General features: G+C 35.5%; 1 protein-coding gene across 1 annotated transcript in view; it reads right to left on the bottom strand.

Annotated features, from left to right (window-relative positions):
* LOC150099879 (uncharacterized) overlaps positions 1-14,798 on the bottom strand; it is a 434,429-nt gene that overhangs the window by 160,503 nt on the left and 259,128 nt on the right. The window contains exon 14 of the mRNA XM_090403509.1: positions 3,263-3,463. Coding sequence (XP_090259635.1) covers positions 3,263-3,463 — 201 coding nt within the window. The remainder of the gene's footprint in view (positions 1-3,262; positions 3,464-14,798) is intronic.

Below are 14,798 nucleotides of genomic sequence, written 5' to 3'. Positions count from 1 at the left end.
TGTCAATCTGTCTTCATACTCTACATTCCAGAGACCAGAAACCACCTTAGTCAATCGCCTCTGAACTTTTGCCAATGCAATTTCATCTTTTTGAAAACCAGGTGACCAGATCTGTGCACAGTAATCCATATGTGGCTTGATCAAAGCCTTATACAAAGGAACCGTAACATCCTTACTTCTACAAGTCAATGTCCTCTGCATCATTCCTATTATCCACTGTGTTTTCTTCGCAATTTTAGTAACATGTCCCCGAAATTTCAGGTCTTTGTCTACAATCACTCCCAGATCTCTCATCTCCTCTACCTCTTCCAAGATATTTTCACCAATTGTGTACTTTACATCCCATTTCTGGTTCCCAAATTTCAAAACCTTACACTCTGAAACACTGAATTGACATCCCCCACTCATTTACCCATTCAACCAGTGTATATTCAAGTCCTCCTGCAAAGCTACAGCATCCACACTACTCCTGATAGCTCTCCCCAACTTTGCATCAAATGCAAACAACTGCACATCACCATTCAGACCTCTCCAAATATCGTTTACATACAAATTAAACAGCAATGGACCCAAAACAGACCCTTGAGGTACACCACTAGCAACTTTCCTCTTCTGGGATATTGCTCCTCCATAGACAACTCACTGATACCAGACAGCCAATCTCCAATCCAGTGAACCAATCTACTGTTCAGCCCCATCCTTTCCAATTTAATTACCAGCTTGTCATGTGGCAATTTATCAAATGCCTTTGCAAAATCTAAATATACCACTGTATATGCAACACCCTTATCCAACGCATTTGTTAATATAAAAAGTAAGCAGGTTGGTAAAGCACGATCTTCCTTTAGTAAATCCATGCTAGCCGCCAAAGAGTATTTTTCTGTTGTCAACCATTTCTGAATCTTATTCCTAACTAACTTCTCTAATACCTTGACCATAACTCCAGACACACAGACAATTACCAGTCTTATAATTCCACATATATCCCTTTCTAACAGACGTCCTCGAATGACTGGTCATCCTGCACGTGATCACCTCATGGTCATTCTCACCAACTGGCGGAAGATTTGACACCTCATTTATAATAACATCATCTGATGAGATGATCAAATCCAATACTCTTGATCCTTGTGTACCCTCTGTTACATGCTGCCTAAGGTAATCTTGCAAAAACTCCAAAAATTCATTTTCTTTACCCCCAGATGCAGCTTCCAAGTCTATATTTTATAAATAATTATAATTTTGTAAATAAGATTTTATTTATAATATTTATATATAAATTTATATATTATTCAGTGCAAAAGTGATTATTGTAGTATTAAATTTATTTTAATGATGCTGGTTTCAAAAAAAAAAAAAAAAAAAAAAAAATGGTAATGAGAAAAATATTTATGCATTGTAACTCACCATACAAGTCAGCTGAGCAGGGGATTCAGCAGAAGAATGTCTGTGAAATGCTTACCGTATTTTTTTGCATTTTTGTGTGTGTTATTACAATTTTAACATTGTATTCCTGATGATGTCTCTGTGACTGAGACAAAATATTGAAATCGATTAAACCCACTGTTTAATTATTTCTCTTTGTGCTGTAAATTATTCCATTAAAGTGCAACATGAAAGGAGAAGCAGAATTATTAAACTTGCAAAACTGCTTTAGTACTGTACCCTTGAATGGATTAAGTATTAGCACCCTAGGTAACTGCAATGGATTTAGTATGCAAATGAATGCTTTCACTTGCATTATATGTGTGAAAGGAAATGGAAGGACAGAAACCAGAGATCCTATTCCGCAAACAAAATATATAAAAATAACAGCACTTCAATGCAGTGCTGTAACTATGCAAGTGCAATGGGTGCACAGGCACAGGACCCAGGATGAAGGGGGGTCTGAAATGTGGGTATCAAAAAATAATCAGGATTATATTTTCATTTTCAAATTTAAAATTTTGCCACCATGGGGACTGATTCCGTAACGTTTTTGGTTAAAGTTAAAAATTAACAAATCTATTTCTATCATATTTGATTTTTATATTTAATCTGTTTCCTGAAAAAGGTGCGCCAAAAATAAAATCTTGTACAGGGTCCCATGAAAAGCTAGTTATGGCACTGTTTCTATGTTCCCACTAACAGGATGTTTTACAGGGTGATGAAAGCCATCTACAACCTAGAGGGACAGCTTGATTTCCTCCAATCTGGGAAGGTTGCGCTGCCTGCTCCTGACATAAGGCAGCAATACTTGCCAGATACTTTATTCTTAGTATATTTCTTCTTCTTTTGTTCTCCATTTAAGTCAGTTTAAAATCCAGCAAAATATCAGAAGCTTAATAATTTTCCTTACTTATTTTGTTCTTCCTGTGTTGTGAATTAATACGATTAAATAAATAAAATGAATGATGACAGCACCTAGCTTTTCTTACACTTTATTTAAACTTCGAACAGCAACCTGAAAACCTTATGGTTTTTTGTTGTTAATTTTTTTTATAGTATAGTGAGTACTAATAGTATTTAACATTCAAACTATTCTAAATATCTACAAAATTCATATCATTCACTATGATCTGCCTGCAAAAATCACTTTTTCCAAAACAGTTGATGGCACAAGTCCCATTAGTGAGTGTGCCTTATATAACATCTCTAAAAGTCTTGGCACATTCACTGTTACAGTTCATCTTAACACTTCAAATACTTACATGCTTTCTGAGATAAGCTCCAATATCAGAGTGACACACTTTCTCTCTCTCTCTCTCTTCAGAAATAATGCTCATTCAGTAGTAATGCGTCTCAAAGAGTTTCTCAAAAAAAAAAAAAAAAAAAAAATGTAAAGAATTACTACACTGTTATTTTAAGCAGATCTCATGGAGTATGCTTATCCACTTATGTGAAAATAGTATTATCAAACATGCCTTATCAATGTTCTCACCTGTTTTTTTTTTTTTTTTTTTTTTTTTTTTTTTTTTTTTTTTTTGTGAAACCATCATTAATTGCTCCTGCAAGATGATTAAACAGAACTCTGCCTGCTCTATCACAACTCATGGTATCGAATCTATTGATATTTGTAATTTCATTTAAATTGTGCAATTGTATCATGACTTTAATGTACCTCACATAATGAAAATGCTCTCAAACAAATAGGCAAAATTGCATTAATAAAGTATATTTGCAATACACTTTAAATAGTAATCTGTTTAAAAATAATTCTGCCTGCCTTAATCTTCATTAAGAAAGCAAAATTAGGCACTACTAATCTGAAAATTAAACTTACTTTATCAACACGAGCTCTGTACCATTTCTCGTCCACAGAATATAAAGCTGCACATAAATCTCCAACTTGTGGAAGTTCAAAGTTGGGTGACTTGCTGGAAGTTAAATCTTGAAGACAAGTTTCTATTTTGTGTAGTGTTTGCAACTCAGACACTTTCTGTATCCACAATGCATCAGGATTCGTACCGAAAGATATAGTGACCTGAAATAAAATTTCTAAATAAAACCATATACACATATCACATAGCATGTCTAGCAGAATTACTATCAATCATCATCATCAAATTCCTTACAGGTACCCTCAAGGGGTGTACAGGATATGATAGTACTACATATAAAATTTACATCATTACTAACGTCCTATCTACAATTTTCCTCCAAATCAGTCTGTTACTTCTCAAGACTCCAACATTATCAGATCATATATTTCTATCGTCTAAGGTACTTCGTACCGTATCAATCCACCTATATCCTGGTCTTCCTCTGGGTTGTTTTTTTTGCCAACCTGGCAGAGAACACTTGTTTCGCAAATCTTTCCTCGCCCATTCTGTTTAAGTGGCCATACCACCTGAGATTAGCTCATTCCTGGATGCTGACAATGTCAAGTTCTTTCCTAATATCCTCATTTTTAATATGATATTGCCATTGATGCCATCTGTTCACGCCTCTAATCGTTCTCAGGACTCTCATATCTGCAGTCTCTAGTCTTTCGCAAAGTGTTTTACTTCTGACCCAGCTTTCAGATTCATAAGTTAAAACTGGTTTAAATACCGTTATACAGCTAATTTAGTGTTCCGACTAATTTCTCTCTTATTCCATATGAATATATTCAATTGACTACCTACCATACCAGCTTTGTTGATTCTGTTGTCTATTTCTATATTTAATTTACCATCTTCAGTAAAAATCATGCCTAAGTAGCTGAAATGTTTTACTTGTTCCACAGGTTCCTGTTCACAATGCAGTTGACATTTTCGACAATTCTACCTATTTTCGTTGTCTTTGTCTTTTTAATGCTGACCTTCATACCATATCTATTACAACAGTTATTCAATTTAGCCAGTGAATCTTGCAAACTTATAACGGATTTATTTAGAAGTATAACATCATCCGCATAAAGCAAAGAGTTGACATTAACATCTCCAATTTTGATATCATGTTTAATACCACTTTGCTTCATAATGTGATCCATATAGAAAATGAATAACAGAGGGGATAATGTGCATCCCTGTCTCACACCAAATTAACATTAAACCATCTTCCTGTAGTTCCATCAATTCTAGCTGCTGACTTACAACTCAAATAAAGTATTGCTTGATATAATGTCCCATTGACAATATATAACTTTAGCGTATAGAATAGCTTCACTCTTGGCACCTTGTCATATACATTTTCCAGATCGACATTACTTAAATACAGATCTTTGTTATATTTCCATGCTTTCTCAACTAATTGTGGTAAAGTGAAGATCTGATCCTAACAACCTCTATTTGGCCTGAATCTAGCTTGTTCTATTTGGCCTGAAGAAAAGCTTGTTCTTCACCAAGCTTTTCTTCCACAATTCTTCTCAACTGTTTCTCAAGTATACTTGCATAGATCTTGTCAGGAAAACTCAGTAAAGAAATACCTCTGTAATTCTCACATTCAGTTTTATTTCCCTGTTTATATATGGGTACTATTAGAGCTCTACTCCAATCATTGAGAAATTATCCCTCTGTCCAGGTTTTCTGAACTATGCAGTGCAGCCACTGTAAGACTTTTATACCACCATACTTCAGCATTTCTGATTCCACATTTCAAGCCTTTAGTGGCTTTTTCAAGTATGGATATGCATTCCTGACTATATGCCTGTTGAGTGTTTTTTACCAGTGTGCAATCACTGCTTGTTTCATTTAGCAATTTTTCAAAGTAATTACTCCATACTTCAAGGATATCTTTTTCTCCCATTTTCATGTCACCTTTTTCATCTCTAACTCCTAAGCTTCTTCAACAGCCTCCAGAATATTTTGCCACCTTCTTGATATTTATTTTCTATGTTCTTGCCAAAGTCCTCCCATGACTTTGGTTTAACTAGTTTTACACAGTGTTTAGCATTCTTGCATTTGTCTCTGTATTCTCTATGAGCACAAGCTGACTTATTTGACAATAACTTTTGATAAGCTTCCTTCTTTTCCTTCACTGCCTCTTTAACTTCCTGTGTCCACCAGGAAGTTCTGATTTTTTTATCTTTGCAGATAACCTCACCACATGCCTCTCTGGCAGAATCAATCAATGTTTTCTTCAGAGTTTGCCACTGAATCTCCAAGGTTTGATTCCTGTTCTCAAACTCTTTCATTTTTTCTTCAATAATCTTTGTGTATTTTAGTCTACAGTTCACATCTGAGAGCTGCTCAACTTCTATTCGCTTTAAAACTTTCTTACATGTTATTCTTTTCAATATGAAATTAAATAGTGATCACTTCCAATTTCAAATCCTCAGTACACTCTGGTGTCTGTACCAGGGAGAAAACATCACTATCAACAATAACATAATCAATGAGACTTTTCTTATTCCTTGCCTCTTCTCTCCATGTGAATTTGTGCATATTTTTATGTTTTAACATGGTGTTAGTAGTAACCAGTCCATGTCCTGAGCAGAAATCCAACAGGCATTTGCCATTATTATTAGCTTTGCTCTTTTCTCCAAATTTTCACAAAATATTTTTGTGTCTCACAATCATTTCCTACTCTGCTATTTAGATCCCCAACAAGGACCAACTTTTCCTTTTTGATTGTGTCAGTTGCTTTTGCTAAAGCATCAACAAATTCCTCCACTTCTACCTTAGTAGAACCATCTGTGGGACCATAGGCACAAATAAGTCTCATTGTCCAATTCCCCATTTTGATATTTGCCCACATCACTCTACTTGAAACTGCCTGCCATTCAAGAAGATTAGTCAATGAAACTTTTCTTATTCCTTGCCTCTTCTCTCCATGTGAATTTGTGCATATTTTATGTTGGAACATGGTGATAGTAATAACCAGTCCATGTCCTGAGCAGAAATCCAAGACGTATTTGCCATTATTATTAGCTTTGACTTATTTGCCAGGAACTTATTATGTTGATCTGGTACTTATGTAATTCTTCAACTAGCTCCATTTCTTTGCCATTCAGGCTTCTTATGTTTATAGTATGATCTTTAACTCTGGTGAAGTTAAGTTGGGGTGTGCTTTCAGATTTGTTCCAGTAGCTGACTTTTCGCTGTTTGCCCTGGTTCCCTGGCAAAAACAAGGGGGGGGGGGGCATATTTAACAGGGCGACGCCACAGCCGGCATGAAATTTTTTCATGTTGTACCATCATTTTCTATATTGGTTTAAGCCAATAAGAATACAATTTGGTCGGCTAAATATCAAATTGCCAGCCCATCCTCGTTCGTTCAGTATCCAGTAGATACCCAACAGGGTGCACCATGAGAAGGTGAGGATTGGACATTAGGTCAGAAGCCCTGGTCGGTTCTCCGCATTCCTTTAAAGGCTATGTGGAGGTCTCCTCTCAGTTATACAGCTTTGACCCTTAAGTACCCCATTACTATCAATAATAATATGATATATACTAACACAACAAAATGATAAACTAACACACTTAATGAGTCATATGGTTTTACTGGAAGTTACAGAACTCATCAAATTTCAGTGGACCAATAACAACACCTCTTAAGCTGCACATTGTCAATGAGTGTCAAAATGGCATAATTTACTGAGCAGCAGAAAGTGAGTGTTGTTTCTGGCCTGTTGAATTGACATAATCAGTTCCTGTGCAAATAAATTTCAAGCAGGAATATGGATAGGATATGTATGAGTGGCACAGCACAGCACAGGAACATATTATGTTGGAAAATGGTTCTGTGTTGAGAAGAAAAGAAAGTGGTACCCAATCAGTGGGTATGAATCAATTTCAAGCAATTCAAGAAGCCTTTGAAACACAGCAGCAGTAAATCTATTTTCAAACCAGCTAAAAATGAGTACTCCATGGTCTACTATATGTGCATAAAAGAATGTGATGTGTATAAAGAGATTGCAAGGATTCAGTTGCTGCAGAAGCAAATGATGAACCCAAACAAAATATTTTTGTGCTAGAAATATTATTACAGATGATGATGATAATGAATTTTTCTATCACACTGCCTTCTCCAATCCAAAGAGGCCAAATTTCATATATCTGCATCTTACCATATGTTGTCACAACTGTTGATTTTAGAGAAAAAAAATCGACGCACACCTGTAAATGGAATGACAATAAGAAAGTCTCAAAATGTATATATGTTGGGACATTCCATTTGCTAAATCCACATCAAACAAGAATTTAAACATGCAGCAAAATTATGCACTTCTTTAAATAACATAAGGATACCTCTTCTATCATAACATTTCTGATATAGAATATTAATAACTTTCACATGCAGGCTTAATCATATTGGTAGAATCAGTTTACAAATTTAGTATAAAATAAACATACAATGCATAATTAAAAATACAAAAATATTAAAAAGGAAAATGGTAACAAATATGGGAATAATCTACACAAATTTTAAAAATAAAAATAAATATGTAATAAAAAAAATATTTTTACAAAGAAAAATTTTGTAGGTTTGGCAGACTCCAGAGATAGAAGACTTCACGCAATCTAGGAATTTTTGCTCTGTTTGGCTATACCCAAAACAGACAAATGGGACAACAAACACTGATGTTCATGTTCCTAACTGTACATCAGATGCAGTATTGCATATTGATTTACTAGATCTTCAGTTCATGTCACATCACTAATCTTCATAACTACTTCCTCCAGTTTGCCCATATAAATGTCAGTTCCAATCTGAGTAATTCTATGATATTACACACAGTTCATACTGATAGCCCTATATGCTACACACATTAACAAGACACTAACACTGCATCAAGAATCAGTAGCTGTGTGAAAACATTAAACACACAATTTTATTGGAAGAGGTTGATTAACAGTTGTGTGCACACACAAATTAACAGAATGCAGTTCTTTTGACCCCCCCCCCCAACCTCCTCCATGGACTAGAATATGCATCAACATTAACTCACTCCCTTATTTTATATAACAGATTTAATCATAAAAGGATAGCCCACAATTAGTGATTCATAACAAATCCCAAAAGGATGACTTGCTCTTTTTAAATAAAACTGCAAAAGGATTAATCTGGCATTAGAAAGGTGGATACATAATTCACTCAGTTTTTGTAACTTCATTACTAAAGTCACAGAAAAGATTAAAAACAAAATCATTTAAATGCCTATATAAGAAAAGGAAGGAAATTCCTTTTTCCTGCCATCTGTTTTTTTTTTCTCCCTATCATGCTGAATTCGTATGCTGAATTAGTTAAAAATCAACAATGCTTTTAAATTCTACACATTCACATGACTAAACAAAGAACCAAATTATTTATGCAGAGATGTAAAAAGAGGTTGCCAAAAAGATTATATACAGGGTGTTCGGGATAAATTTGACATATTTATAATTAATTATATTTTTCCGTAAGTTACATGTATTAACACACACTTCTCTTCATTTAAAAGTTTGGACCCTTCTTCATTCATATACAAGATGTCAGAAAGGATGGATAGCTGGAACCCACCTGAATCATGGAAGAGAATAACTTGTATCATGATGATTCGTGCCCGCCATCAAAATAAGGATATTACGACTGCTGCCCAATGCTCCCTGAATACAGTAAAAACAATCAGGCATGAACTAGAGACTTGCAATGGTGACTACGAGGATGTAGCAAGAAGAAAGATCCCTAGCAGACGATCTGATTGCGTTCGTACAGCAGAATTCCTCGCAAATCTGCAGGAACAGGTGTTGAAGAACCCTGGCATTGGAATTCGGGCTTTGTTCGTGGAGTTGCTAACTGTAGTCAAGCCCTGGATAACAAGGGTAGCCAATGGTAGGCCGTATGTATGGCAGCAGGATTCGGCCCCTTGCCACACCTCTGGGAAAAGTCAAAAATGGTTGTCTGAAAATTTCTACGACTTCACAAGTCCAAATGTTTGGCCTCCAAACTCCCCAGACCTTAACCCCATGGATTATTTTGTATGGGGCGCAGTTGAAAAAGACACCAATCGCACTTCCAGTAATACAAAAGCCCAGTTAATGGATAAAATTAAAACAGTTTTTGCGGCCCTTCCCAGGGAGACTGTAGCATCAGCTTGTTCGAGGTTCCGAAGCAGAATTGAAGCTGTGATCGATGCTAATGGTGGTTATTTTGAGTAAATCTTGTTGATAGTATTGTAATTAACTCTGCCTGTAATGTTTTTTTGTCAATTCATTAAATTTAATAGATACAAAGAAGATTTTCTTTTTCCTTACGAAACTGTCAAATTTATCCCGAACACCCTGTATATATCACATATAAAAAAATTTATATATATATCAACTCCACCACCTAGCTCAGCTCAAACAACTGATATACAAAGGTGTGCTGTGGGGAGAAGGGGATAGAGGAAGAGAAGCGTTTAAGAAAAAAAGCAAGTTGTTGTGGTTCTTGAATGGATTTTTGTAAAACTGTATGAGAAACCTTTTCCGAAGAAAGAGACAGATGGAATGAAAGAGGAAATTGAGAAGATAGTTTGGTAATTTTGAAGCTGGCCAATAAACAAATGCTAACAGTTTCTTTTGTTTTGTCTTTGGAAGAAATTGTAGGAATTATGGTTGCTAGTTCAGCAGAGCAACACCCACATAAACACCTAAAAAAACAGCATAAGATAGAATGTCTGCCAGAAAGTGACTGAAGCATTCTGTGAGACAGAGAAAGAAATAATTGCAATGGAATGCACTATTCTGGGATAGTACTGAGAATTTTTTGAAATGTTTTTCTACATAGCACCACATCAAATGTGAGAAGGAGTATTCTAAGACTGAAAACAGGAAGAGGACACCAAGTGCTTTAGAGGCAGGAAGCTACAAATGTGATGAGTCTGTGTCGGGAAAGGAGAGCAAAGTAAGCTACTACAATAAGAAATATGATATTGAATGAAGATCACAGTATTATCAAAAGGAAGGGAAAACAAAGTGAGAATTTTTGATGAGAAATAAGAGAGAAATGCATTTTGATAGCATTGAATTTTGCCATAGTTTACTCATCCCAGTTGTGAATGGCGAGATGATAGGTGTCTAAGACATTGGGTATGGAAAGCATTAAAACTTGGATAATTTTAGTACTACAAGGTTTGTCAAAGAATGAAGAGATATGAAATGTACTGCCAACAGCAATACTTACCATCTACCTGGGACATTTCATCAGACTACTAAACTTGGTAATCTCATGAAATGTACTAGAATAGTGAGAACCACGAGTTTCTCAAAACTCTTTCAGAACTTGTCTATAAAAGTAGAGAAGTGGGCCAGGAGATATGTGGTTGAGAAAGAGTAAAAAGTCAACTGCTGGGTCTGCTCTATATTAAAAGGTGTGAGATACTTAGCTGCTGATGTCCTTCTCCTTTTGGACAAACAGAAGCTAGAAGAACAAAAGATTTACGAGGGTGGTCTTTTCAGACCACCCTCATAAATCATCTATGTTCTCAGCCTCGAACATAGATGGCAACACTGATGGCAAGATTTATTTCTTTTAGTTGGTACATATTTCATAAGCAACCATGTGAAATTGCAGGTCATTTTATCAAGCAGTTTTTTTATACTATTGTCTGAAGCAAAAGTGTTGTCTGTATCCCTTGAAATGGATAAAATTAAGTATCATGTGGTTATAAAATTCTTTGTAAAAGAAGACTTAACGGCAAAAGAAATTCATTCAAATTTCAAAAAAGTTTATAGTCATCTCTTCTTCGTTTTCGACAATTAAGAAATGGAATGTGGAGTTTAAACGTGGGCATACCAGCATTGAAGATGATCCATGTGAAGGACGTCCAAAAAAGTGTAACAACATCAGAAATCATTGAGCAAGTGCACGATATGGTATTGGATGACCTGCGGGTCAAAGTGCGTGAAATCGCTGAGACTATAGGCATTTCAAAAGAACGTGTGTGTGTGTGTTTTAATATGTTAAGAAATTAATGACCATTTATAGGTATCTTACATTAGATAATTAGGTGGTGCTTTTCAGAATTGTCTGTTAATGTTTAATTGCCATTCCGTGACCTCGTACTGATGATGCCTGTGTAAAGTGAAAATGCTATGCTAAGAAAGTGTTTTATTTGAGTTTTCCTCCAATTTTATAATTCTTTTATATATATGCCAACTCATGGTATTTCATTACTGAAACAGATGTCCTTCTCAACTGTTTTCACGAAGACTGAGGTAAGATCAATGGGATAATAGCATGTGGGCTTCTTATCTCCCTGACATGTAGAAAAGCTTAGGTGGTGGTAGTTGATAAATCTAGTAAACATGGTAGCTTCTTTTTTAATAAAGCTCAAAACAGATTAATGATGAGATTAGAAAGACAAATAATGCTCAACCTTTGTTATTTTGCAGCTTAATTCACAACACAAAAGTTATTTATTTAATTATTTGGAAGGTAATATTTGACTGGTTCATACCCAGCATCTTCAGAGCACATACTGTTTCTGACAGTATGCAAACCGCAACAATAAATGCTTTAAATTCTGAAAATCAGGTTGCTCCTATATTTGAAATTATACAAAGCAAGCAAAGTTATTTTTAGTAATGGGGTACCCTTAAAAAAAAACACACACATATATATATATATAAAATAAAAATTTAAAAAAAAAAAGGGGGGGGGGGGCTCCATTACACAAAAATAGTATTGCTTTCTTTGTATAACAGCAACAATTAGTTAATAGTTAGAACAAATTAAAACTAATGGACAAAACAGAATTCAAATCCTATTTAGCATAATGTATTTCTGGATCAAGAGAAGTTTTACACAAGTATTAATTTGATCTTAATGAGGAATTAGATAAGTACCAGATTGACATAATAGGGGTGACTGAAACAAAAAAAGACAAAAACTGGTGAGATCTTCCTGAGCAATAAATACAAAATGTTATATTCAGGTAATGACAATCAAGAAAAAGGAGTAGCCACAGTATACAACCCAAAATACGAGGCTAATATTCTTGAATGGCAGTCAGTCTCAAGTAGAGTAATGTGGGAAAATATGAGAATGGGGAAATGGACAATGAGACTTATTTGTGCCTATGGTACCACAGAAGGTTCTACTAAGGTAGAAGTGGAGGAATTTTTTGAGGCTTTAGAAAAAGCAACTTTTTCTAAAGAGAAAAACATTTTCTAAAAACAACATTTTATGTTGTTTTTAGAAAAACAACATAAAAATGTGCACAAATTCACATGGAGAGAGGAGGCAAGGAATAAGAAAAGTCTCATTGCTATGTTATTGTTGATAGTGATGTTTTCTCCCTGGTGCAGGACACCGGAGTGTACAGAGGATTTGAAATTGGAAGTGATCACTATTTATTCTTGAGCAGGATAAAATTGAATTTCATATTGAAAAGAATAACATGTAAGAAAGTTTTAAAGCGAATAAAAGTTGAGCAGCTCTCAGATGTGAACTGTAGACTAAAATACACAAAGATTATTGAAGAAAAAATGAAAGAGTTTGAGAACAGGAATCAAACCATGGAGATTCAGTGGAAAGCCTCTAATAAAACCCTGATTCATTCAGCTAGAGAGGCATGTGGTGAAGTTTTTTGCAAAGATAGAAAAATTAGAACTCCATGGTGGACACAGGAAGTTAAAGAGGCAGTGAAGGAAAAGAAGAAAGCATATCAAATGTTCCTGGCAAATAAGTCAGCTTGTGCTCATAGAGAATACAGAGACAAATGCAAGAATGCTAAACACTGTGTAAAACTAGTTAAACCAAAGTCATGGGAGGACTTTGGCAAGAACATAGAAAATAAATATCAAGAAGGTGGCAAAATATTCTGGAGTTTTTGAAGAAGCTTAGGAATGGGGGAAAGAGTGCTGTAAAAGGAGTTAGAGATGAAAAAGGTGACATGAAAATGGGAGAAAAAGATATCCTTGAAGTATGGAGTAATTACTTTGAAAAACTGGGTGAAGAAAGATTAGCAAAACAAGTATTCTCTGCCAGGTTGGCAGGAAAACGACCCAGAGGAAGACCATGATATAGGGGGATTCATGCGGTACAAAGTGCCTTAGACAATAGAAATATAAGATCCGATAATGATGGAGTCTTGACAAGTAATAGACTGATTCGGAGGAAAATTGTATATAGGAAGTTAGTAATGATGTAATTTTTTTCATGTAGTACTATCATATCCTGTACACCCCTTGAGGGTACATGGCAGGAATTTGATGATGACGATAGTACTGTCTCTCAGCTTTATGGTACACTGATACAGCCATAATTGTTGATATTTGGGGAATGCTTTACAGCTGATGTTGACCCCAGAAACAGTCTAAAATGTAATGACGTCTATTTATTTTTTCATCTAATTCTGTGTGAAAGGTGTCCAAAGCATGGTTCTGCTGGTCTCAACTCTCCATAAAGGTGGTAGCAGATGTATTTATGTTCTGCAAGGTGGAGAACATGTAAGCCAGGTCACAAATACAAGAATCCTGGATGTGATAGAATAAGCTCACTGCTGAAAGGAAGACAGATGCTAGTTTTATATATGGTTTAAATGTGGCACAGCAGCACTCACACTTAAAGAAACATCCTGAGTCTCTTCAGATGTGATCTAAAGATATTGGATAGCATTCATAAGAGACTGTACTGTTGGGCTAGATGATGGAGTGGTTGTGTACATCTTCCAGTACATGTAGGCATTCTATGAATAGAAAAAGATTTGGAGGACACATTACTAGTGAGTCTAGAGAATGAATACAGTTATTTGATTCCTTTGCAATTTTGGAGTTTTGATATTGGCTGTTTTGTAGCCAAATAGCAAACACATGATCTACATAATGCAGCAAAACCACTAATTTGAAGGTAGCTATGTTGACTGCTTGATTTTCTAAGGGTTTTATGTAAAATTGACTTTTGGAGGGGTAGCATCCTCTACCCCCAGCAAGTCAGTTATCTTTTTTCTTTTTTCTTTCTTTCTATGTGAAATAGCAAGGATATACTATATATATGAATAGTCTGAATATATCTGGGGAGAGAAGGATGAGACTTGAGCAAATCAAGAGTCCCTGTTAGTGATTATCTTCTAAGGTACTTCTGACTGAATCAATCCACCTGTCTAGAGGATTGATTCCGTCAGAAGTGTCTTAGAATGGGGTGTTTAAGGGTCAAAGCTGTATAACTGAGAGGAGACCTCCACATAGCCTATAAAGGAATGTGGAGAACCGACTAGGGCTTCTGACCTAATGTCCAATCCTCACTTTCTCGTGGTGCACTTTGGGATTTAGCTGACCAAATTGTATTCTTATTGGTTAAACTAAAATAAAAAATGATGGTACAACATGACAAAATTTCATGCCAGCTGGGGGGTCGCCCGGTTAAACAAGGCCCCGGTCATTTTCGCCAGGGAACCAGGGCGAACAGCGAAAAGTCAGCTACTGGAACAA

Source organism: Typopeltis vanoorti, chromosome 14 (genome assembly GCF_054136105.1).
Source record: "Typopeltis vanoorti isolate ZY-2024b chromosome 14, IOZ_Tvanoo_1.0, whole genome shotgun sequence".
Lineage (NCBI taxonomy): Eukaryota > Metazoa > Arthropoda > Arachnida > Uropygi > Thelyphonidae > Typopeltis > Typopeltis vanoorti.
This window is presented reverse-complemented; position numbering and strand designations above follow the sequence as displayed.